The 24,612-nt window shown below is 40.3% G+C and overlaps 4 protein-coding genes across 5 annotated transcripts in view; 3 read left to right on the top strand and 1 right to left on the bottom strand.

The window, feature by feature from the left end:
• spidr (scaffold protein involved in DNA repair) overlaps positions 1–5,924 on the top strand; it is a 41,990-nt gene extending 36,066 nt beyond the window's left edge. The window contains exons 15-20 of the mRNA XM_079243208.1: positions 166–364; positions 1,629–1,829; positions 2,945–3,038; positions 3,136–3,250; positions 4,797–4,853; positions 5,461–5,924. Of these exons, the coding sequence (XP_079099334.1) occupies positions 166–364; positions 1,629–1,829; positions 2,945–3,038; positions 3,136–3,250; positions 4,797–4,853; positions 5,461–5,580 (786 nt within the window). The 3' untranslated portion in view covers positions 5,581–5,924. The remainder of the gene's footprint in view (positions 1–165; positions 365–1,628; positions 1,830–2,944; positions 3,039–3,135; positions 3,251–4,796; positions 4,854–5,460) is intronic.
• Positions 5,925–6,019: 95 nt separating this feature from the next.
• cebpd (CCAAT enhancer binding protein delta) lies at positions 6,020–7,434 on the bottom strand. The gene has a single exon (XM_079244380.1). It carries the CDS (start codon positions 7,218–7,220, stop codon positions 6,339–6,341), a length of 882 nt encoding a protein of 293 aa, XP_079100506.1. The 5' UTR covers positions 7,221–7,434; the 3' UTR covers positions 6,020–6,338.
• Positions 7,435–10,300: 2,866 nt separating this feature from the next.
• On the top strand, positions 10,301–18,398 carry mcm4 (minichromosome maintenance complex component 4). Of its 2 annotated transcripts, XM_079244237.1 has the most exons (17): positions 10,301–10,323; positions 11,396–11,469; positions 11,567–11,725; positions 11,807–11,970; positions 12,082–12,183; positions 12,264–12,359; positions 12,538–12,633; positions 12,910–13,048; positions 13,198–13,418; positions 13,579–13,699; positions 13,801–14,060; positions 15,174–15,539; positions 15,678–15,805; positions 16,691–16,898; positions 17,055–17,283; positions 17,566–17,699; positions 18,016–18,398. In XM_079244237.1, the coding sequence occupies exons 2-17, from the start codon at positions 11,409–11,411 to the stop codon at positions 18,109–18,111; spliced, it is 2,580 nt and encodes an 859-aa protein (XP_079100363.1). In that variant the 5' UTR covers positions 10,301–10,323; positions 11,396–11,408; the 3' UTR covers positions 18,112–18,398. The 2 variants fall into 2 exon arrangements, with proteins under 2 accessions (XP_079100363.1, XP_079100362.1); XM_079244236.1 differs by having other exon boundaries at positions 11,567–11,970.
• A 1,021-nt stretch (positions 18,399–19,419) lies between these two features.
• Positions 19,420–24,241, top strand: ube2v2 (ubiquitin-conjugating enzyme E2 variant 2). The gene is made up of 4 exons (XM_079243661.1): positions 19,420–19,468; positions 23,320–23,468; positions 23,578–23,703; positions 23,863–24,241. The coding sequence occupies exons 1-4, from the start codon at positions 19,453–19,455 to the stop codon at positions 24,007–24,009; spliced, it is 438 nt and encodes a 145-aa protein (XP_079099787.1). The 5' UTR covers positions 19,420–19,452; the 3' UTR covers positions 24,010–24,241.
• The last annotated feature ends 371 nt before the right edge of the window (positions 24,242–24,612 follow it).

The following is a 24,612-nucleotide window of genomic DNA, read 5'->3' as shown; positions in this document are numbered from 1 at the left end:
AAGCACTTTATGACAGATTCTTTGATGCATAGCAGAAGCAATCTTATATATTCTTTGTAAAATTCTGTTGATGTGATATTTAAATGTAAATGATCTCTGCTTTTTAGGTTAATTTTTAAGTAATTCTCACTCTGCATTCACTTTGTGTGTCTCTTCTGACTTCAGAGTACTGATGTAGGCCTGGGTGAGATGTGGTTGGTGCTTACAGACTCCAGCCTTCAACAGGAGCAGCTCGAGAGGCCATGCAAGCGAACAGTGACTGTGTGTGTGAACACTTCCTGTGTGCTCACTTCCTCCGTCCTCGAAGCACTGAATTCCCCTGCTGTCTGTCACATGTCTTTCAGAGATGCCATCAAAGAACATGGTAGAGCTTTGCAGTGACCACTGAATCGTTATCTGCGTTTTATCCGGTAGAATTGTGTTTATCAGTGACTCTGCAGCCCCCGAGGGAAAGTTAAAGTTGTGCGTTTAGATTCCTGCATCAGAATGATCAGCTTTATATCAGTATCAGACTAGTAAGATGTGCTCTGTGTTTAAGCTGCAGCAGGAATGTGTAAGAAGATTTTCACTGCTGTAGCTGGTTGAGGTGGAGTTTGTACTTTATATCAGGTCAGGTACTTGAGTCCAATTGTTCCCGACCGAAGGACGGAGCCCCACCCAAGGGCTGCATAGTAAAGTGCTTCTTGGATGATTGATCTGGTGGGGGGGGGGGGGGGGTTCTTTCACATATTGATGTGTTTTACAAGAGACTCAAAGCACTTGCATGCTACAAAGGATGGAAAAGTTTAAACTGGACATACAGAAAACTAAATCCAACACATTGTCTGTCAGTTGAAGTCACTTAAAAACAATGTTGGCTCTCTGTGACTTTCTGTAAAACATTTTGTTTTTAACTTGCAACTTCTTGCTCACATCAATGCCACCATGTCTGTCAGAGCACAAAGTTTTCTTGACCTTTTAGACTTACTGCCCGGAAGCCCCATAACAAACCCATGCACAATGCAAAGGTACATAGTACTAGCACATAAAGCCAGTCATGCACAAATGGATTTCAGAGCAATAGGTTTAGTTAGTAACTTATGGAGAGCCATAATGCAGTTTTCACAGTGGTTTTTCCAAGTGGCTAATTTTTGTGTGCATTTTGATCATTGTCAGTGCTAAACTTCACATCGTGTGTTTCATGGTGTCAAGCTTCAGGGAGCTGTGACTACTGCCGGCTAATAAACCAACCTGTGCAATTCCACATTACCCCAATTTTGTACAACTGAGTGAAGTTAAAATATTTTTTAGGACTTAACTAAATTATGTAGCAGAAAACATATGGTAAGCTTATAAAATGAAGAAATAACCAGTAATTTCGACATATTTTCAACCTGTGCCTGTCTCGCACATCTCTGAGAAATTAACAGTTGACCATATCAGTGTTATTCAGGTTTTTGGGAGAGTTCCCCGCATCTCTTTAAAAGCTAAAGAATGCCTTTTCTTACTCCAAAGGAAGCTGTGGTAAATCTGATTAGGTGCTTTTGTTGTTACTGGTACATTTGTTAAGTTAAACTGTTCGTCACATTGTAACCAAACTTTCATTTTTATTATCCTCCCCCCCCCCCCCCCCCCCCCCCCCCTTCTAGAGCTTCTGCTCTGTGTGGAACAGTCTGTTGTCGAGGTGTGCTCCATTCATCCAGAGGAAACTAAAAGCTCAGAGTCCACAACAAGGCCAGACTTACTCTTGCTGCCTGTGACGGAGCCCCAGGAAGAGACCATGCCACGACCAGTGAGACTGGATCCCCTGAGTCTGGAGACCACACCCAACTCACTCTGCACTCTCACAGGTTTGTCTCATTGTCTTTCACTGAGTCCTGTGGCCTTTCATGCGATTCTTCTGCTCAGACTCCTGCAGAACAGGCCAAATCTTTTCTTTGTCTCAGGGGAAGAAAACCACTTGATTTTTCTTTATAAAAGTTTACAGCACAACAAAACACTTTGATGTTGCTTCCAGAAACTGGGTTCTGCTGTTTGTTGTTCAGCCTTGTGTCATCAGGCTGTCATTGTTTGGGACTATGAAATAAAAACACATGAACTTTTCTTGGATTTATGTCCACTGTCATGTCATTTTGCAGCACAATGAAACAGGATTCCTCCCCATGAGGCTTTCTGTTGAGGACGATTTAATGACATGAACTGTTAATAGGGCACTTTTTCATTATCCCTTTAATCTTCTCTTTTCTTTTTCTTTTTTTTTTTTATTTAAATGTTTACAAAAATCAGTCATGGTTACCCCTTACTGCAATTGCTTCAACATGGGGAAAAAAACCCTCTCAAGTAGGTTTGTTTGAAACTATGGTAAACTAACTTTCTGCAATTATTAACCACATTTGCTTCAAGATTTAGTTCAAATTCCTTGTTGTGAAGCTTTTGTTGATTCTTTCTTATTATGCCGATGTAGTATAGCAGCTTAAACATAATAATCTGCATCTGCTGACTTCACATCATATTTGAGGGTGAAGATCAAACTGTGAACCCCGTTGGCTCTGTCCTCTGTTTTATTTTCATTCAGCCACCTGACCAAACATGCACAGCCAAACTCTTTTGCACGTGCGCACCAACAGTACTCCCTGCAAATCATCAGTGTAGAAAGAAAGACTCGAACCTAAAATTACCAAAAAGTTAGGTTAGGGATTCAGTATGTTGTTGTTGGTGCAGTGTTTCCATTTGTAGGGCAGCAACTGTGATTGTCAAGTGAGATTAGATGAATTGAGATGTTTTGGTAGGGAGTTCATCTCTGCTGCATTTATCACTCCAATCTCAGATAAAAAGGAAGGGGATCCATTTATCTCTGACACCCTCTGAGAAACATACTCTGAAACCAGTGTGTAGATCATTTATCAGTGTTCCTTCTTGTTAGGCTAATTTTTTTTTTATTTTGTAACTTTTTTTCTGTCTGTAGGAGTTATAGTTGGTGTGGATGAGAACACCGCATATTCTTGGCCTGCCTGCAGTTTTTGTGGAAGTGACAACTTAGAATTGTCAAATGAATGGCTGTAAGTTACCAGTATGGTTATTATTTATTTAAAAAAAAAAAAAAAGTAAAAGCATCATGTGAGTGTAAATACTTATATGTTTACTTGTTCTTTTCAGTCAAAACTTCCACTGTGCTTCTTGTAAATCAGTGGTGGACAAACCAGACACAAAGGTCCAGCTAGAGGTGTTCCTCACATCTTCCTCATTAAGCAGCTGCACCATAAAGGTCAAGGTGAGAACATATCAGGCTATGCATCACCTGAATTTCACTAATCCTAAATGGTTTAGATTTATTCAAGTATTACTTTGTGTTCAGTTAAAAATACCGAGAAATAAACAGGATCAATTCCACTTATTTTCTGCAAGACCAGATGTAGCAGGCAAACAGCTTGGCTTAGCTTAAAGACAGAAAAAATGTGATTCTTACTTAATCCAAAAGGAAACTAAATCAGTATTATACCCAAAATATTTTACCCTATATAAACAGGATTTGTGGAAAAATAGAAATTACATTGTGCATACAGTCCTGTGTGGACCATTTCTTAGCCAGGACCAATAAAAAAAAATGTTTCTAACTACCTGCAAGTTGTTCAACACAGTGTATCTGCAAGTCTTCAAGGAACATGGCAGGAAATAGCAGATAAGCAGTTATGTTTGTACAGATGTTAACCCACTTATTAAAATAGAAAATATGTTATCAATGTCTGTTGAGTGTTACGACCATGAAGACTCTGTTTAGGTTGTTTTGTTCAGCCCCCATAAAGCATCGACTTTACTCACTATTTTATCAACTATACTGATTTTAATTGTGAATATTAAACTATTGAGCTTTAAATCTAACTTCTGTACCTCCTCAGTGACTTCCATGTGTAATTTTACAATTAGACATTACATTGTTTTATGATGGCATTTAAAACAAAAAAAGTGCAATGCCAATGATTTGTCCAAATCAAGTTGAACAATTGATAATTATATTTTCAGAACTAATTATGAAATGCAGCAAGGAAGTTAGAAAGATATCCTGCAAACATCATTGTCTCTCTTCATCATTCGGCCACTTTAAATGTGCTTAAAAAGCTCATTTTGCATTTTGGTGTGTGCACAGAATAAACAAACAATATGTAAAGATGTGTTGAGCAGTCAGACTTAAACATTCAGGCAGTAACATTCAGTGTTACTCTGGAAAAGTCTGCTCACTGTTACCATCTGTTTGTAGCATTTATGCTAAGCTAGGCAAACTGAGTTTTTTGTTTCATATTGTAAAATAAACATGACAATGGTATCAATCATCTCCTGTAAAGCTCAAAAAACCGCATATAAGTGGTTTTAGTTTTAGTGTATGATCATACTAAAAGGAGAAGGGGGTGGGAGGGGGAGTAATCAGTTCCCTCAAGCCTGCTTGAAGACAAAGACCTATAGAAGGATCCATGAGTGTTATACTGAGTTATCTCATGTTTCCTGGATGCTTCTTTGTAAAGGGCACTCATAAAGATAGAGTTTATATTCTGCACTGTTAAAGGGTGAAGAAATGATAACGCATGGCTGCATGAAGGTATTTGATTCCAGAAAACCTTCTCTGGCTGTAATTACAAATCGAAGTGAGCCAAACTGATAAAGTTTATCTGTGTTCTTATCTGCCTGCTCATATTTGAACCCTCTCCAGATGTTACTCAGTAGAGAGGAGAATCTCTTGGTGCGGCATTGGGTTTTCATTTACAACACCAAGGTGATAATTAAAAAGGCATTACTGACTCTACATCTTTTAATCTTCCCGACAGCTGCAGCAAAAGACGATCATGTCTGTCCTTAACACCACAGCACTGCAAGGTGATGAGGTACGTTTTTTTTACTTTTATCACATTGTTACGTAAGTTCGGGGCTCAACTCTAAAGTTGCATTGATCTGTCAATATGTCCTGCCTTTTGTTTCATGTCGCTGTGATAAAGTCCTTTCTCAACACAAAAGAGAGAGAGAAAAATAAATAAAACTAAAATAAAAAAAAAATATGCTGAAAATGTGCTGCCAGAATCATGACATAATTCTCCACCCTCTCTTGTATTAAGTGGTTGTGTGTGTTTAAATTTTGCATGCAGTGTTTATGCTGGGTTGTTCTTGTTCATGGCTTACATAATCTGCAGGTGGTGGAGTTTTTCTTAATCAATCAAATGCATTGTAGTTTTAGTGCAGCATTAATGTTTTCTTTTGCTCCCCCATGGGTGCAGGATAATTCTTAATCACCAGAATTACTGCTGGTCAGTGTGAACAGGGCGAAGGTCAGGGTGTTAGCTGCATTCAGATAAAATGTCAGACTGCAGGCCAACACTTCTTGCTTTTGAAATTAGAAAAGTAATCTTCAATTTGTAAGCAGAAATGATCTAAATAAGAGATGTAGTGCGAAACTCTGCAACACATATGATTGTCTTTGTTAAATGCCTGGTTCAGTTCCAAGGCTGCGATGTGGAGAGTGTCCTGGGAAAAGAGGTGGGTCCCATCCCTGTTTATGTTCGAGTCGTCACCAGAAAGCCAGCCCTCTGGATTGGCCTGGAAGAAGTATGTCTGTGAGGCTCCAGCTGCCCCTAAAGATCTGCATACTGGACCTTGGTCTGAGCCAGTTTATCCTTCTCTTCCCCCTCTGAAGGCCTCACTGACAGCTTGAGGCTGCGCTGAAGAAGACAAGGTCTTGTTTATGTTAATATGTGATCCTGTGCAGCAAGAGCTGACAACCCAAGGGTAGGCCAGTGGCATGCAGTCAGTCACATCAACCCACGTGGTTTATTAACTTAGATGTGACTCTGACCTGGCCCACACTTTTTGGGGTTATTTTAAAGAAAAACTTGTTTTCCAACCCATTTGATTCTGTATTTGACATTACTGATGCTGTGAATAAAAAGTTTATTTTTTGCTGACTTTGCTTTCCATTTCCTGTTGCACTTCTTGTGTGAAGTTGTTCCCTCAACATGAATCATGACACATGCAAAGACTACTCATAAGACCAGATAGCTCTGCACTTTTTCAGCAACTTTATTAGAGATTCAATGAACAAGATGTTTTCAAGGTTTCATACAAACTATATAAAAAGATCATGCTCTGGCTCTTATACAAAGTTTGGAATTATAAAAACGTACCATATCAGGTATATCATGTAAATGCAGTGGTAAAATAATTTAAATTGAGAAAAAAAATCCCACAAAAATATGGCAGCAACAACAACATATTTTCCAGTGCCATTATGGTAAGCTTAATACATCTGTTACAGATGGTTAAAAGTGTCTGTTGAGGTATGTCTGCTAAACGCTCAGTTCACAGAAGATTGATTTTTGTCACCGACTATTTGCGCTCGTGGAGCCCACAAAGGAGGAGTTGGGCATCTGCTTGAAGAAATCTCTGAGCCCAGTGAGCTCTCTGGTTAGCTGCTCGATGGTTTTGTGAAGCTTGTCGTTTTCAGCACTCAGTTCTATCATCTTTTGCTGCATCTCCAAGTTGCGCCTTTTGGCTTTGTCCCTGCTTTTCCTCACTGCAATGTTATTCCTCTCTCGCCTCTGTCGATACTCCACGCTGAACCTGTCGACGATTTTCTTCCCCTTTTCCCTGCTCATCTTCCTCGGAGAGGATTTGGCGGAGCTGACAGCAGAGACGGGCTCCGGGGTTGTCGGGGGAGTGGGTTGTCCCGTTGGAAGGCTGACAGAGGTCTGTGCGCAGGTCTCAATCTGAGACGGTAAGGATGAAGACATGTCGCTGTCACTCCAGTCGGGCTCCTGCTTGATGGGCGCACTGAACGCCCCCTTTTCCAGCGAGCCCTCCAGCTTCCTCTCTGATGTGTACGAGGCTGACGGCTGTTGCATGCCACCGGGAGGCACGGATGTCTGCATATTGAAGAAATCCGCTTTCTCCTGCTTCACAGTATTGAACAGGTCGAGGAAGAGCTCGTCGTTGCACAGCTCCAGGTTTGGCACGGCTGTCATGGACTCTATGTACTGGCTGAAGTCGATGGCACTCTCATCGTCGTATATGGCAGATGTGGTGCTCAGCTCCACCATGGTGCTGTCCTCAACCGCGCCGTCGATCCTGCCGCCCGGCTTGCAGAGCCCCTGCTGTGGGCCGCCCAGCTTGGTGCTCTCGTAGAAGTTAGCAGGCTCCATCGCCCAACTCATGTTGCATTGTGGAGACACGCAATGAGAGTCCAGGCTGTATATGTCACACATGAACCCTGCTGATTTTTCCACGTGGTAGAGAAAGAAAATTACCTTTTTAAAAAGAAAACAAACAAAAAAAAAAACAAACAACCCACAGGTGTTGCAACTATTGCACCGTAAGCCCGCAGGTTAATTTCCCCGCTCCTGCGCAGGCGCCTTTCTTCCTTTTTAAAATGTCCTTTTGGGCTTTACCTGTCAGGTGGCTGTCACAGAAAACACTGAGGGTTGTCACTTCTCTGAAGCAGCACTAATTTCGCGCAGTGTTTTGTATCGTTTCCCCGCAGACGTCACACACGCCGCCCTCTCACGAACCAGTCCAAGTGTGAAAGGAGGTCACGTGGTGTGGCTTAACTTCCCATTTGGGGGAAAGGGGGCGTGGCGCTCATGCCACCAACTTTTTACTATGATTGTATGAATGGTTCAGAGTTGTTTACATGGAGCAGGATGTGCTCCAGCGTTTTCGGGATGATCATTAATTTATCCATGAGACTTGAGCGTCTGACGCGGACGTTGCTGAAAAAGTAGCACTAAAGCTAAAAGTTTAAAATGAGAGCATTTGGGGAAAGAATGTGAAGAAATAGCCCACAAATTTAGAAAACTGTGGATGTCATCTAAAAATATTCCATGTGGTACATTATTACTTTTGCCTTTAGAAATTTGAAAATCAATCACCTTTTTGTCAAAGTAGTTTTTAAAGTAGAAAGTAGCTTTATTTGCCAGATAAATTGTGTCATAGTGGTGTCAACAAAACTCATGTATGTTGAATTACAAAGTATAAGGATGTTCAATTTGGTTTTAAATATTTGCATGCTAGTAGACATTGAACATGAGTGGTATATTTCTAGTGTTCTTTTATTACTGGTGGTGTCTTTAAGAGGCTCCCTTAAATCACACATGTGCACTGACACTTCTTGGAAATGTTTCCAGCATTTTCCACCTTGGAAGTTCACAGTACTTTTCCTCTCATACTCCCCTGTGACATGGAAACTGCACCACAAGGTGGTCAGAGTGCGTATCTGCACGTTATTTTTTCAAGACTACTGTGTTTTATCTGGGGAAATGACCTATTATGGTTCCCATAATTATCTTAAAAGAGCTAATAAAGGTTATTACAATACACTATAAGACAACATCTGATATATAAATATTTTAATGGATTGATAAAAATAGAAAAACTCTTCGAGTGGATGGCTGCCATTCTTTCAAGATTGGATACTCCACCAGAGGCCCAAGAATGTGAGGGTTCTTTGCAGTATCCTAACTACTACCTGGACTGTGCTCTTCTGGACAAACATCTCTGATGGTGCTCCTGGCCAGCAGGACATTTCTGGCCTTTCAGTGGTCTGTTGGATTGTTTCTACTAGTTGTAGTTCACAGCCCTGAGTCCTCAGATTATCACTGGCACCACAGTTGTATTCACTCTTCATCTTTTTTCCAACTTCCTTCAACTTTGTTATTTTAAAGCTTCTTGTGTCCCTTATTGAAGTTGCTGCTGTTCAGGATCGGTACATCTATCACTGCATCAGTCTGGATAAGGACGTCCCACGGGATCCTAGCCTTTTTATTCTCCCAGCTGGACACAGGAACGTGGTATAGATGTTCCCATATACATGTGTAGATGCTGGATTAAAACTTATTTCTCCATTTATTCCTTAAATCTGTCCCTTTCACGCCATCTTCTATACATGTTCATGAGATGTGTCAAACTAATGTCAAGTCATCTAACTTGCTCTAAAATCCAGCTTAACACTCCATTTATCACCCATAACTGCTTTCTGTAAACTTAGACTTGCCCTTTAAAATGGTCAACAGAAGATTTTCTGGCTCTCTTGGAGAGTTTCACTGGTATGTTTTATGTACTACAAAGCATCCATTCATTTTCAGATTTATTTTAACAAATTTCACAAACTGCCTTTCCTCTCCCAACACTCATGAAAAAGTGCCAAACAAACAAAATATGCTCAAGCACAGTAAAACCTGGGTTAAAAAATAAATCTTAAATAGAGAAGTCTCCTCAAAGGATCTGTATGTAAAAGAAAAGGGAATGTGTTGTCATCTCATGTGCCTGAGGCATCTGAGAAACTCAGGAACAGTTTAAACAAATAGCAAACACTTGTATTTTTCCAAAACAGACACACTACCAGAAAGGTCCTGCTTCATCTTAAAGTTCCATCCAACTTCACACTTACTTAGTGCCACAAGGCCTGGAATGAGCTCCTCATTAGGAAACCCTAACTGGATCACAGGAGAGCAAACTCATCAGGCTTTTTTCTGTCATCTTAATGATACACAGTTGCCTTATGTATTAAAAATGCTGCTCAAATAAATTTCCCTTGCCCTCCCTCAAGTGGTTTGAGTGGGGAGAGGTTATCTATGTGACAGTAGAGGAAGACTAAAACATCACCTAACCACATTGAACCTCTAAGTAAACTATGGGAAATGGTTCCTATAATGAGAGAACAGGTGAGTCCAGCTGACTTACGGCTGATCTTACGCTGAACAAACAAAATTTACTTTAACAATATATAGGAGGAAATTATGATAAAGGTAAATAAATAAACATTATCGATTATGGGTGGAATTATGGGTCGATTATTGTTTTTAGAGTAACCAGAAAAACACATTTTACCAGTTGAAGTGTGCAACAGAAATCACACGGATAAGTCTTCTCAATCTAAACATTGATTTTCGTTGTGAACTGAAACTGAAGAGGTTGTATTCTGCATGGTTGGATCAAACCAAACAAGAAGAAAAAGAAGGAAAGAAAAAACAATTTTGGATCAAACCAAAATCAGAGTGGGTGTTGATTGGCACAAGACTTTGTGTTGAAAATTGTAATATAATTCGAAGTACATAAACATGAATATATAGTGATTTACTACTATATTTGTTTAATTTATATATGATTCAAAGCAGTCTTGTACGTTTAATGGCAGCTATAGTAATAAAACGGCAACAGTGGTCCCCTTTTAATTCAAAGAGTCTTCCGGAAAGAGGAGGACAGTCCTGGCGGGTCCTGGCTTTTTATTGGTGTAAAGTTCCCCGCGAAAAATGCGTCACGCCGAGTTTCGCGCCAGTTCTGCAACAACTCAGACGAGGTCGTAAAGAAGAGGTAAGGGAAACGTTTCTTTCTCCGCTAATATTAAAAACGGCTTGCCCCTGAAATGTAAACACACTGTGGTTTGTTGGAAGGGTTTCCTTTAACGTGCACGAGGCGGGTTTGCTTTATATTTGCTCACTTTAAAGCAGGCGAAGTAGATTAAAAACTGCGCGTGAAATGTCATTGTCTCCCTGCAGCCACATGTCAAATGGTGGACCGGAGTGTATTTTATTACTGAATTCACTAAAGAAGACACATTTAAGACTATTTACATTAGAAAAAATACGTCTTAGTTACACAGTTAACATGTATAAGTTTAATTTTGATTGTTCAGTTTCTAAATAACTTAGTTGAGTTATTGACAAAACCATTCAACTCCCAATTGACCTAAAACTGCAGTTTGGCTGCAGTGGTTCCATATAAATCCATGTTAATGCTTTAATAAGTATAGTCTTACATGGAGTTAGAGTATTACATGGGTGAAAAGGAGCATGATGAAGACAATCTCTCCTGTTATATGCCCATTTACAATAGAAACATCATAAGCTTGGTAACCAAGCAGCAGAGTTGCAACATCATTGCATCATTGTAGGCTACCTTAAACCTCAGCATACTAATTTTCCTGTAGTTTGATCATAGTTGATCAGTATAAAACTGTGTGACAGGTTCTGAACAGGGAGTTGTTCACAGAATCAGGGCACATAGACAATTTTCATGTCCGCATGTTCGCTTTAGCATAGAGTTTACATCTGTTAGGATGGATGTCTTTGTCATCCCTCTAGTGAGATATGACATTATGACACTAGCTAAGTATTTAATTTCCTTACACACATCCAGAGTGTAGTCAGACGAGTAAAATACTGGAAAAGTGGAATTCCTGTCCCCTTCGCTTCTATCACTATTTGCGATTACTTAGCATTATGTTTGTGTGTGTATATACACATTTGAGTGTTTACGCACTCAATGCACATAAATGTAAACAGGGATGGTAGGAAAATGAAGATAAAATGCATGTATACACATTCAGTTTTCTGTACGTGACCTTTTAAAACAGCCAAGTCACTCAAATGTCTTTTCTCGACAGAAATCTCTGCAGAATGTCTTCTCCAAGTTCGACTCCTGGTCGCAAACGTGGAAGGAACACCAATCCGCCCACACGTACGTTCAGTTAACTCTCCTCCCTTTCGATACTCCTGATGAAATGTGCTGTTGTCTCTGGTTTTCATTTTGTTGGTTTTGTCTTGTGTGACCTCAGCAAGTAGCGAGGATCCCACCTCGCCTCCTTCTCAACGACGCAGAGGCCAGGACTCCTCCACTGGGGACCTAATGCCAATGCCAACCTCCCCGGCTACTGACATACTCAGTCCTGCAGCGCCACAAGACACTTCCCTGTTCTCCAGCCCTCGTCCCTCAGGTACCTCTGCTTTAATTGCGGCCTGTATGAGAAGACAATTCATTGGCAGTTGTATTCATCTTTCTAATGTAACTCTTACAGTCCTGCCAAATGAAGTGGACATGAGCTCTCCTCTTATGTATGGGACCCCCAGCTCAAGGGTTGAAGGGACCCCCCGCAGTGGAGTGCGTGGCACACCAGCCAGGCAACGCCCTGATCTGGGATCAGTCAGGAAAGCTCCACAAGTTGATCTTCATTCTGAGCCGGTCAGTGGAGGAGTCGGCGCTACGGTGCTGGTCTCTCTTTTTTTTTTTTTGTTTTATTTTACTTTGGTGAAGCTTAAATCTCAAGGTTAACTGTTCACCATCTTCTCCCAGCCAAGTGCAGACGGTGCTGTTGCCAGTGAACCAAATGCAGCTCAGAGACTGGTGATCTGGGGGACTGATGTCAATGTCGGGACTTGTAAAGAGAAGTTCCAGGTATGAAATAAGTCATGACGTCTGCTGTCTTTAGGTGTCTCCTCTTAGTTTTGTAAGAGCGTTATATTCTGTGCCTCCAGAGGTTTCTGCAGAGGTTCGTTGACCCAACCTCCACAGAGGATGAAAATGCCGGTCTGGACCTGAACGAGCCTTTGTACATGCAGAAACTGGAAGAGGTAGTGTAGTTTTCACTTCATTCACTTCCTGATCTGTTGCTCTAAATGTCCGTGTAGATTTACACCAAAATGCTAATTTTAATGCTTTTTTAAATTTTTTTAAATTCTTCTTATAGTAGAACATTTTTATATTTTAGATATCTTCAACGTTATTGCTGTTTCTCTCTGCATCTCTCAGATCAGTGTTGTCGGCGATCCAGTGCTGAATGTGAACTGTCAGCATGTGCAGGCCTTTGATGCAGAGCTGTACAGGCAGCTCATCTGCTACCCACAGGTGAAATATCAAATATGTTATGAGTTGTCACATCCAAAATCACATCCAAAATCAAATTTTAACCGAAGATATAAAGTGATAATTTATTCATTTTTATAGTGGTCTTCATCTCCTTTTGGTTTTCACACAACCTCAAAGTAAAATTTCACATAAAAAAAAAAAAAAGACAAACCTAAATGCTAAAGCTGTAATTAGACTCTTTACAATTAAAACATGACCAACTAACAAATTGCAGCATAGTGATGGTCATAAATAAGTTCCTTGTTTACTTTGCAGGAAGTCATTCCAACCTTCGATATGGCTGTCAATGAGCTTTTCTTTGAGCGTTTCCCTGACTCAATCCTTGAGTACCAGATCCAAGTCCGCCCCTACAACGCCCTAAAAACTAGAAACATGAGGAGCTTGAACCCAGAAGGTAGGTGCATGCGTTTGTTCGCCAATCCAGACTGTGTCACCAGATGAATGCATGTGAAAAAATATTCCGTCCCATATTTCCTGTGGGATTCCTGTGAACGGCAAAGTATCAGCTTGATGCTAAAGCTTCTGTTCCTTCTGGGTCCACAGACATCGATCAGCTGATCACCATCAGTGGCATGGTGATCCGCACCTCACAACTCATCCCAGAGATGCAGGAGGCTTTCTTCCAGTGCCAGGTGTGCGCTTTCAGCACCCGCGTGGAGGTGGATCGCGGCCGCATCGCTGAGCCGGCTGTGTGTCGCCACTGTAACACCACCCACAGCCTGGCACTGGTTCACAACCGCTCGGTCTTTTCAGACAAACAGATGGTGAGAGTTTGGTGGGGCTGATTTTTGGGGCACGTTACTTCTCATTGACGCCTAATCTCAGAATGTGTCAGGTGGTAATTAGCGGCGTGTCGTGGCATCTGTTTTTTTTTTTAAATTTATTTATTTATTTATTTTTTAAATCGATGTCTCTTTGAAACAGGTCAAAATTCAGGAGTCTCCTGAAGACATGCCAGCTGGCCAGACACCTCACACCACTATTGTGTATGCTCATAATGATCTAGTTGATAAAGTGCAGCCAGGAGACAGAGTGAACATCACTGGTAAGATCTCCTAAATCCTCCCTGAAAGAATGCAACCAGATTAATCCGCCATTCCCTTTTCATATTTCCACCGGTTTGTAACCCTAACCCTGTCCACACAGGCATCTACAGAGCTGTCCCTATGCGCGTTAACCCCCGTCAGAGCAATGTGAAGTCGGTCTACAAGACCCATATTGACGCCATCCACTTCCGCAAGACGGACGAAAAGCGCCTGCACGGCTTGGATGAAGAGGCCGAACAGAAGCTGTTCACCGAGGACCGAGTGCAGACTCTGAAGGAGCTGGCAGCCAAGCCAGATGTCTACGAACGCCTCTCCTCCACCCTCGCACCAAGTATCTACGAACACGAGGACATCAAAAAGGTGGGTGGTGGGATGAGAATGGGAGCAGTTCACTACTGTGATTGCATTTCTTTGTGACCATGGTGAAGTAGGTGTGTCGGGTTATTCCTGCGATACTGAGGCCCAATTTAACGTCTCATTTATTTTGCTTGTTGTCTTGTGTTTTTCTGCTGTTGTGTGTTGGGATCTAGTTGAAAACCTTTAAATCGGGTATGCTGGAGATAAAGGTGGGAGTATAAGTATATCTGCGGTTAATGGTCGTGGTCACTCCACTTTAACATATGTTCGTACCAGCTGGTCAGGGATTATCTAATAATATCCCTGCAGTTCGTCACCGTTAGCTCGTCTATATTTAAAAAGGAGAAATGTTAGCTTTCCCAAAAATGGAGGTAAACTGGTGGCTTTGTGGTTGAGGTTGTATACTTTGCAACTAAAAAAAAACGCTCAGCAAACCGGTCCAGCCAGTTGGAGCTTATTTTGAGTTGCAGGACGTTGAATACTGGTATAAACCTGCTAGCCAACCTCAACCTTTTAAAAAACATTCCCCTCCTTTATTCCTTTTTGCTCTGTAACCACTTTCAAAAATTCCCTTCCCCTAAACATATACATAGACTGTCTATATTTGTGAAGGCTTTTCTTTTTCTCCTCCACCATGGAAGAATGTTAAGGCGGTACCGCCTGACCATCCCCTCCCCACAGAGGTGTAAACATGGGTTGGAATATGCAATATAAGCTGCACCCTTGCTCTCAGCTCTTCTATTGTTTTCCCTGTAATTCTGGCATTTTATTCTGATTTTATTCAGCAAATTTAACACAAAATCCTTTCATATTCTTGCTTATTTTTGGTATATTATTTTTTATATAACAGTTGTGCACTACAACGTTGAAGCCAGAACAACAGGACAAGACAAAAAAAAAAATTAACCAAACTGAAATAAATGCTTCTCCTTGCTTATTTTGTTAGACATTAATTTGACCTTGATAGATTTTATTTATATATATATATATATATATATATATATAATCTCAGCGTGGCTGTGCCACCATGGGGGGGGGGGGGGGGGGGGGGAAACATTCTTCTTGTTCGTGCTTTACTTTGTTGTTTCAAACATGTCCTCCTCTCTCTGTTTCCAGGGCATCCTGCTGCAGTTGTTTGGCGGCACTCGCAAGGACTTCAGTCAGACGGGTCGGGGAAACTTCCGTGCAGAGGTGAACATCCTCCTCTGCGGCGATCCTGGCACCAGCAAGTCTCAGCTGCTGCAGTATGTGTACAACCTGGTGCCCCGCGGCCAGTACACCTCAGGGAAGGGCTCCAGTGCCGTGGGTCTCACCGCCTACGTTATGAAGGATCCAGAAACAAGGCAGCTGGTCCTTCAGACTGGAGCCCTGGTGCTGAGTGACAACGGCATCTGCTGCATCGATGAATTTGACAAGATGAGTGACAACACGCGCTCGGTGCTGCACGAGGTTATGGAGCAGCAGACCCTCTCCATTGCCAAGGTATGATTGACAGATTTTTTTTTTTTAAATGCGTTTTTTTATCAATTTTTGGAGCATATGCAAGTCAAACATGTATGGTTTACCCACAAAATGAATTTAGCTATGGGTTCTCTCTCTTTTTTTTGTCTTTTCCTGCAGGCCGGGATCATTTGCCAGCTGAACGCTCGCACCGCTGTGCTGGCAGCTGCAAACCCTGTAGAATCTCAGTGGAACCCCAAAAAGACAACTATTGAGAACATCCAGCTCCCTCACACACTGCTTTCCAGGTGAAGAGCTCAAAATGTGTGTTTTGAGCTGTAAACAACGTATTAATTGTGATGTCAATTTTCTGGGGCAAAAATAACTCAAGGCCCTCTACAGGGTACAACCAGGTTTGTTTTCAGGATGTAGATGTCAACTTGGTGCTCCTCTACATCACAAAATTATTTGAAAAAACTCTCAGACCGCTCCCTCTAGATGCAAAAAAGGCAATTTTTCCATCATGCAGGTGTAGAAATGATGCTCACCCATGCATTTGTACGCATGGGAACTTGTAATAGCTTCACCAGTTTCAGACTTTGACTTTTACAGACCGTTTTATTAAAATATTGCTGCAATGGGATTAGTTTTGTGCTTTTGAGGGGTGTAAAAATATAACCGGACTTTATTGTTTACCTGCTGATCCTCATCTGGTGTTGGACAGCAAAGTGAAGTCATATCAGTGGAACTTCCCACCAGACCCTGTTGGGGCTGCTGTCCCATGCCAGTCCAACAGCGCTAATGGTTCTGACCTGTATGATTCAGGACCACCTTTGTTCTGCCACCACTGCGTTGTATTTCTGAAGGGATTGAAGAGGGAAACAGTCTGCCACCTCAAAGACCACTCTGTGGTGTAGCTGCTTTTTTGATCTATATCTCTCCATCTTGCTAGTGTCCAATGAGTTATGTCATTTTACCATTTCTGCCTGCATTCACGACCCGCCCACTCTTCTCCCCGTGATCCCCCTAAGACCTTGCACCCCACACCTGTAGTATCTGGCATTTTTTCTTAATTTAGTGCTGAGTGGTGTGGTGCAAATATAAAGGGTGTACTTAACAGTTTAATGCTTATAGCTTTTCTGATGCAAAAAATGGTGCCGCCACTTTCAGCAATACATATCTCACTCCATCAGATTCGACCTCATCTTCCTGATGCTGGATCCCCAGGATGAAGCCTATGACCGCAGGCTGGCTCACCACCTGGTGTCTCTGTACTACCAGAGTGAGGAGCAGATGGAGGAAGAGTTCCTTGACATGGCCGTGTTGAAGGACTACATCGCGTATGCACGGACATACATTAATCCTAGACTGAGCGAGGAAGCCAGCCAGGCCCTTATTGAGGTTTGTTTTATCTTTTTATATATTTGTTTGGGAAAGATTCCAACCAGCTTTGGCTTTTTTTTTCTTTATATATATATATATATATATATATATATATATATATATATATATTTTTTTTTTTTTGACTGCAGCTAACTTGGTCCTTGTTTTCCTCAGGCTTATGTTGACATGAGGAAGATCGGCAGTGGCCATGGGATGGTGTCTGCCTATCCCAGACAGCTCGAGTCACTGATCCGCTTGGCTGAAGCTCACGCCAAAGTCCGCTTTTCAGAGAAGGTGGAGACCATCGACGTGGAGGAGGCCAAGCGGCTGCACCGAGAGGCCCTCAAACAGTCAGCCACTGACCCCAGGACAGGATTTGTTGACATCTCTATTTTGACAACAGGTATGCATGCAGCATGAAGACTTTCTTTCTCCAACAGGCACTGAGCATCTTGAGCTATTAAAGGGACATTTCTCCAACTTTCCTTTTGAGTGTCAAATATTAACTTTCTGCTACTGTGACTTTTTATTGGACACAAGAAATGTAGGTTAATTCTCCATGATGGAATGACATTTTTCTTTTTTTTTCATATTGCTAAATCAAAACTGAGCAGAAATGAAGCCAATCTTAAATATTTTATATCACAAGAAAAGTGTATTTCACAATTATTTTGCTGGTTTACAGGTATGAGTGCCACAGCTCGCAAGCGCAAGGAAGAAGTTGCCCAAGCCCTGAAGAAGCTGATCCAGGCCAAAGGAAAGACCCCAGCCATGAAATACCAGCAGCTGCTTGATGATCTCAGAGGACAGTCTGAAACTGTACGGGTTTTACTGGGTTTTAGTGCCTCAATTTTAAACCAATATTTTCTATATGTAGAACAATCTTACCATATGTAGTAAGATATGTAGAACACTCACCACTTTTAATTGATAGATTAGAGTAAATGCTTTAATGTAGAATGCTATTACCTGAAAAGGAATACATTTATTACTTCGCAAATAATTTGAACTTAAATGGATTCATGTGAACCAAATTATAAACTAACTCCTGCAGTGGCAATTATAATGAAATTCAGTCATAGTTGTCTTTAAAACACTTGTCTCTCTTATTGTAATAACTCATGTCTGTTTGCAGGCGATCACTAAGGAGCTGTTTGATGAAGCGCTGCGAGCCTTGGCCGATGAGGATTACTTGACAGTGACTGGAAAAACTGTTCGGCTGCTTGCTTGAGGCGTGCCCTGCAATTATGTACAGTTCTTCATTTTAAGTCCTTGGTCCATCTACTTTTTGCCAGATAAATAAATAAAAAAAGTTTGTATAATTGAATAAGCAAATGTTCCCTTAGGTATATTATCCTCAGATTTAGACATGAAGAATTACTTAATGACTCACTAAAGAGTTGGTCTGTGTCCTGTCTGTTTGAAAAGGTGGGGTAAACTCACAAAGCGGCGAGTAATTGAGCTGATATTTAAAAGTATATTCCTTTTGTTTGCTATCCATGTCCTAAGTATCATTTTGCTCTGTTAATGTTGCTTTGGTGTGTGTTGTTCCTCTTCGGTCTTTGTTGTTGCTGCAGTGTAGCTTGCATAGACTGGTAAAAGAAAAATAAAATGTTCACTGAAAAATACTTGTAACTTTTTTTCAGTTTTTGAATTCTGGTGTGTAATAACTGAAATCGTGTTTCAAGGTTTGATCAGCAGTGATGCACAGTCAACCAGCAATATTAGGAGAGCACAACTACTTGTATCGCAATTTAGCCAAAATATGACTTGAGCAGTTAAAGTAAGTTTAATGACAAGCTTTATATTGACCCATTTCTGAGCAACAGGCAACATACCATCCTTACTCAGGGATGTCCAAAGTCTGTACTCAAGGGCCGCTGTCCTGCAGGTTTACCATGTAACCCTGTTCCAACACACCTGGCTTACATTAAATGGATCCAACAGCCAATGAAGTTCTGCATGATGACTGATTAATTTGAATCAGGTGTGTTGGAGCAGAGATGCATGGAAAACCTGCAGGTTGTGGCCCTTTGAGAACCCTAGCTGGACACCCCTGTCTTAAGTAAATGCAAATTAACACAAAAGATATTATACGTTTGTCAAAATGGTAATATTGCAAAGAAAGTTAAATACCTAAATGTTTTAAAGTGAGAATATAAGTAGCAGGTATTAGATAAAGTAGCGTGTATCAAATAATGAGCTCTTTCTACCACTAGGCATCTAAATACATAATGCATAAAGTTTTAGAATAGGGGTGGTTTTGAATTACAATTAGCTATTTTCTTTTACTTAGACTTTAAACGCAATGCAGCTCCTGATCTGAATACATCAATCCCCATTGATCTGTTTTAAGCTTAAAGATGGTTGAATATTAATTTAAAGATAGCTCTGTGAAACTTGGGAGTCTGACTAAATGTTTTAGAGAGTGGTGAGGCGCATGAAGTGCAGCTTGCAGTGCAGTGCAGCTTGCATTGCAGCGCGACGGTCCGCCGGCGTGACGCCTCTGCTCGCTCTGCTTTAACCGCTGTGACGTCACACCTCTCCGTGCTTCTGGACTCGGCTGAAGAAGATGGCGGCCTCCTCAGGTTCGTGTGCTCTCAAACTAACGCCTACAGAAGCGCTAAGTGCGGCTAAAGCTTGGGCTGGGCTGTTTTAACAAGTGGTAAACGAGAGGATTTGGTGACGTGAAGCGATTATAAAGGCATTTTATCTATATTTTCCTGGTTAACGTATCCTAATGCTTTAGTGCTGATCTTTACGGGAGCCGTCTATGTCGTGGTGCTAAACTAGCTAAAAGGCCAGTGAATAGCTATCCCCGTGAGTTTGCTCAAAGAGCACCAGATGTGAACAATCGACGTGTGTAGTTTTTATACTGGATAGCTTTATCTCAAGAAAACTCTTTGGTTAGTGATGTGTAGTCAAGAACTTGTGTAAATTTCTATTAATGAACATAGTAAACACCCGCAGACTGCACTGGCTAGTTTAGCTTAATAGCGACTAGAATATTCCAGCACTGCGCGGCGGTGAATGGCGAACTCGTGTCCGACCAGATACTCCCTTTATCCGACTAAGTTGCGCAGTATAAACAGCTAAACGTTTCACGACCTATTATAATCGGTTAACTGAACTGGAAATAAAAGTTATCAATATAATATATAAACTCAAATATTCTCTCTGCGACCGCATGCTGCTATTAACGTAACGTTGACGGAAATGTTTATGTAGAGACGAGACCCGCTCCTGCGTTCATTAGCACTTCTCTTGCTTGTGTTACCACAACAATAATCAGGGTTTTCATTCTTTAACGCTAGGGAAAGATTATGGAGACACCGCCACGTCTTTCCACGAGGCAGATGTTTGCCGGTGTTGGGCGGAAGGGGGATGTAGAAACGCTTTAGATGGCTGAAATGTTAGCGCTACTGCAGATGGCACGTATCGTTTCAGGATATAGTCGGAACCCACATCTGCTTTAGCGCTTAACAGGAAACGTGGTTTGCAAAATTGTTCGCAATGTGTTTAAATTGTTGATTAAAAATGGTTCCCCCCTTTTTTTTTTCTTTTTTTTTTTAATCTAAAAGTATGTGAGCTGACTTTGCATAAATCTGTAAAATCACATACGATCAGGGGATATTACAGCAAAGTAGTACAACTAGGAAGTTACCTCAACCGAAACCACTTCAAGCCATACTTGAAGTTAGTGAGACCAGTCTAGTCGGTTTTAACAGAAATACTTCAGTCTACTGCATAGCTCTGTAAATCTTTCTGTCAAGGTGTGGCTGTGAAGCATTTGTGTTAAATGGATTATTGATTTGACCTTTAAATCAAATATAAACATAAGTTAACCCAACCGTTGCAACTTCTGTGTTACTACACTGGGATCTAAAATGTGTTGCACATCTGGAGCTTGAAAGACGTTTGTCTTAAAAATGGGTAGCCTTATTTTCCTCACAGTTAAAGAACTACGGTATGGAAGAAAACTGTATAGACCAGCGGGAAAGAGGAAAATTTAACCACTTAATATGTACAAAAAGAATGGCAAAGGATTTTGACTACTGAATGTGCTCATGGAGAATAGCAGTCTGCTTGTTATCACTCAAACTAAATCAGTGAGGCATTTTCCTGAAGGCTGAGTTGTGACCTAGATTAACATGTAGGCTGAAAACATGAAGAAAATACTTTAATTATAAGAATTTTTCTTAATTTATCACTTAACTTTGTCAGTTCTCAAACTAAAAGTCAGGTAAGTGTAACTATGTGGAAAATTTGGATTGTTGACAATTACACTTCAAAAAGGCCTTTTTAGACTGTCTTTTTAGCTCATGAAATGTTTGGTAGATGAGAAGAGAATCTTATGAGCAGATTAATGTACAACCTGAGGAATTGTGAAGTTACAGCCCTGTTATCCGAAACATTTTCTCTTCTGCAGTCTCTTGTGGCTTGGCATCTGAAATATGCTGTAAGGAGCATTACTGAAATGAGCTAAATTGACCGTTAATATATATATATATATATATATATATATATATATATATATATATATATATATATATATATATATTTTTTTTTTTTTTTTTTTTAAAGGTGTTTGTAATGCTTACCAAGAACAGAGAAGTCTTTTAAAGTAGTCATTGCAAATAGTATGCAATTTGCCCTTCGATGACAAGCAGACATGAAGAACTGATTTGTGAAATCTGATTGACTGAAGTCTAATGATGTGTAATAGGTAATAATGTTATGGTAAATTTAATTTTTCTTATACACTTTTTTAGATTTTTCATTTCCCTTTTTATGAGTTTGTCAGGATCATACTTGTTAATAGCGCTAGTTTTACTATAGTATTTTACTCTTCAATGTCCTCTGTTTTGACGCCAGTGTCGACTATTTTCACTTAGTTTTTCCCAGTTCTTGAACATTTGAGTAGGTTGGAACAACATTACCAAATCGGTTATTACGACACTGGCTACAAGTTGAATGTGTGTGACTGAATCATTTGTAAGAAATCAGCAGTGCAGATTCACATGTTTCTAATCTCAAGATAGTTTCCAAACAGTTGTTAGTGTGCAGGTTTCTGCCTAGTTCCTCTGTTAAACACCAACAGATAAAGTTACTGTCTTGTGAATAACGTATCAAATTTGATGCGGTCCCACAGCTGGCAGCATATACAAGATGTGTTCTGTGGTCTGTTCCTGGATTCGGTCATGTAATTTCTTGTACCAGGCCTGTTTTCACATGTTAGACATTCTTGAGCTCTCATAATCTACATTTCCGTGACAGTTTTTTGCAAAATAAAAGCAATATTCCTAACATTTCCACAAAGTACAATTGCGATTTGCAGGTGTTTCTATTGAATGGGGTTTAGCTCATTAGCCGCAGTGCTACGATTTTGTAAGTGGGAAGAGATGTTAGAATTGCGGCGTGTGCCAGGTTGCCACAAACTATTGTTTTGAGGTTTTGTACTTGCTACAGAAATTCTCATAGATTTTTTTTTTAGACTTTCTCCTTAATTTAATTTTCTTATTCATTGTAAAACCCCACATTTAGCTGTTTTTTTTTTTATCTCAAGGGTGGCAGATATGTTTTTTTCCAATTATTTGAAAAGATTTGTGAACTCCATTCATCCATCCATATGGCGCCATCTTTACTTGAAATGAAATGGTCGCATGAGCTACATCACATCCGGTGATGCGTAAATGCAAGAAAAGTGTTTCCATTACACTTTTGTGTAATGGTGTTTGTTGCAATATTTAGGTTTTGCACAGTTGGTCCTTGACAATGGAAACACAGCTGGTAATGCATTGAGTTTCTGACTCTGTAATTGCACAGTTAGAGCTCTGCAATAACAAGTTATTTCTCGAGTTTTACTTTTCTGGATATTGATATAATTGAATAAAAAGATTCCCATAATATCTGATTTACTTTTTATGAGCTCTTGATTTCAGATTCATGTACTTATCAAATTGAGCTACCTGGTGTTTTGTCAGTCTATTGGAGCATAAAAGAGAAAAGGCATATTTGATTTTTAAGGCTTGTAGGATAAGTGATGAATGTCAGAATCAGAAAGGGACTAAATAATGAGCTAGAGATTTTCACACAGGATTGCATTATAATGAACTGATCAATACTGTACCCTTCATCTGTCATTGATTGATTGGTATGAATCTTTAAAAACAAACATAAGAAATAAAGATTTTATCAGATGGTCTCACAGAGAAGTAAATTGTGGATTAATTGTGTGTATTTGCAGCAGCATATTAAATTGTTTAGGGCACATAAATGTGGGCTTTATCCATATGCTGCTCGCACATAAATGTCATTGCACATTGCCGTAACAAATGTCAAGCTTTGAGTTCTCAAATCATGCCTGTTTTAAAAGGTTTAATTTGTTTTCTCATTTATTTGGTACATTTATAGCACATCTTTATTTTGTTTGCTGTAGGAGTTAAAGTTCCACGCAATTTTCGCTTGTTGGAGGAGCTTGAAGAGGGCCAGAAGGGCGAAGGTGATGGCACAGTCAGCTGGGGCCTTGAGGATGATGAAGACATGACTCTCACACGGTGGACAGGCATGATCATTGGACCAGCAAGAGTAAGCAGAGCAAATGTAGCATCAGGAATGTTATTCTGATACAGACAATAATGTCCATTCACATGTACTCCCACGTTTATTTATCTTTGCTGTTTTCTCCGACTCCTAGACCAATTACGAGAACAGGATATACAGTCTGAAAGTGGAATGTGGACCTAGATACCCAGAGACGGCACCGACTGTTAGATTTGTAACAAAAATTAGCATGAATGGGATAAATAATTCCAACGGGACGGTAAGTTTGGTCACAATTTAGGTTATGTAGAAGTGATTTAGTTTTTACATTTAATATTGCTTGGATGTAAGCAGTATAATGCTACACTGAGGGGTGCTGTCTCTGTGACTTACGCAATATTTTGTTTTTTCTCCCTCTCCCCCTTTTTTTGTCTCACAGGTGGATTCACGTAGCATACCAATATTAGCAAAATGGCAGAATTCTTATAGCATTAAAATTGTTCTTCAAGAGTTAAGGCGTCTAATGATGTCCAAAGAAAATATGAAGCTTCCACAACCACCAGAAGGACAAACCTACAGCACTTAATCGTAATGGATTGTTTCGACCCTCTGTCTTAAACCTTACTCTCTTAGAAATATTGTGTAAAATCATCAAGAGGCTCACTTCGCACATCAACAATATTGTCTACAAGAGCAAGATTGGACTTTATTACTTAGCTCATTGAAATGAAAAATGTCCCTGCAGTTAAACACTGAATAGATAGTCCTGACTACAAGACCACAGTTATCTGCCTTTAATAAACTTAGTTTGACAATGACTTTTATTTTCGACCTGTTCCAGCTTGCGTAGGCTTGAAGGGGGAAGCATGATACCACACAGGTTGTACCAGAGTCCCATTAATTTAATGTCCAAATGACTGATCACTGAAGTAAATGGCAAAGAAGGGTGTCTGAAGGCATGTTCTGTAACTAATACCTAGTCAAAGAGAAGCCACATTTTTGAGTTGTTAGTAAAGTTTAGCAGGTTCATTAAAATATCATGCAGATTGCTGAGTATTGAACTGTGGCTGTAGTCTAAAAGTAGTGTCACAAGGTAAGAGATTTTTTTTTTTTATAAATATATATAAATATATATCTGTATTTGACACAATACCAATATGTTTCTGTTCTGCAGCTCTTTGACATGTAA

Source organism: Telmatherina bonti (assembly GCF_933228915.1).
Source record: "Telmatherina bonti genome assembly, chromosome: 7".
Lineage (NCBI taxonomy): Eukaryota > Metazoa > Chordata > Actinopteri > Atheriniformes > Telmatherinidae > Telmatherina > Telmatherina bonti.
This window is presented reverse-complemented; position numbering and strand designations above follow the sequence as displayed.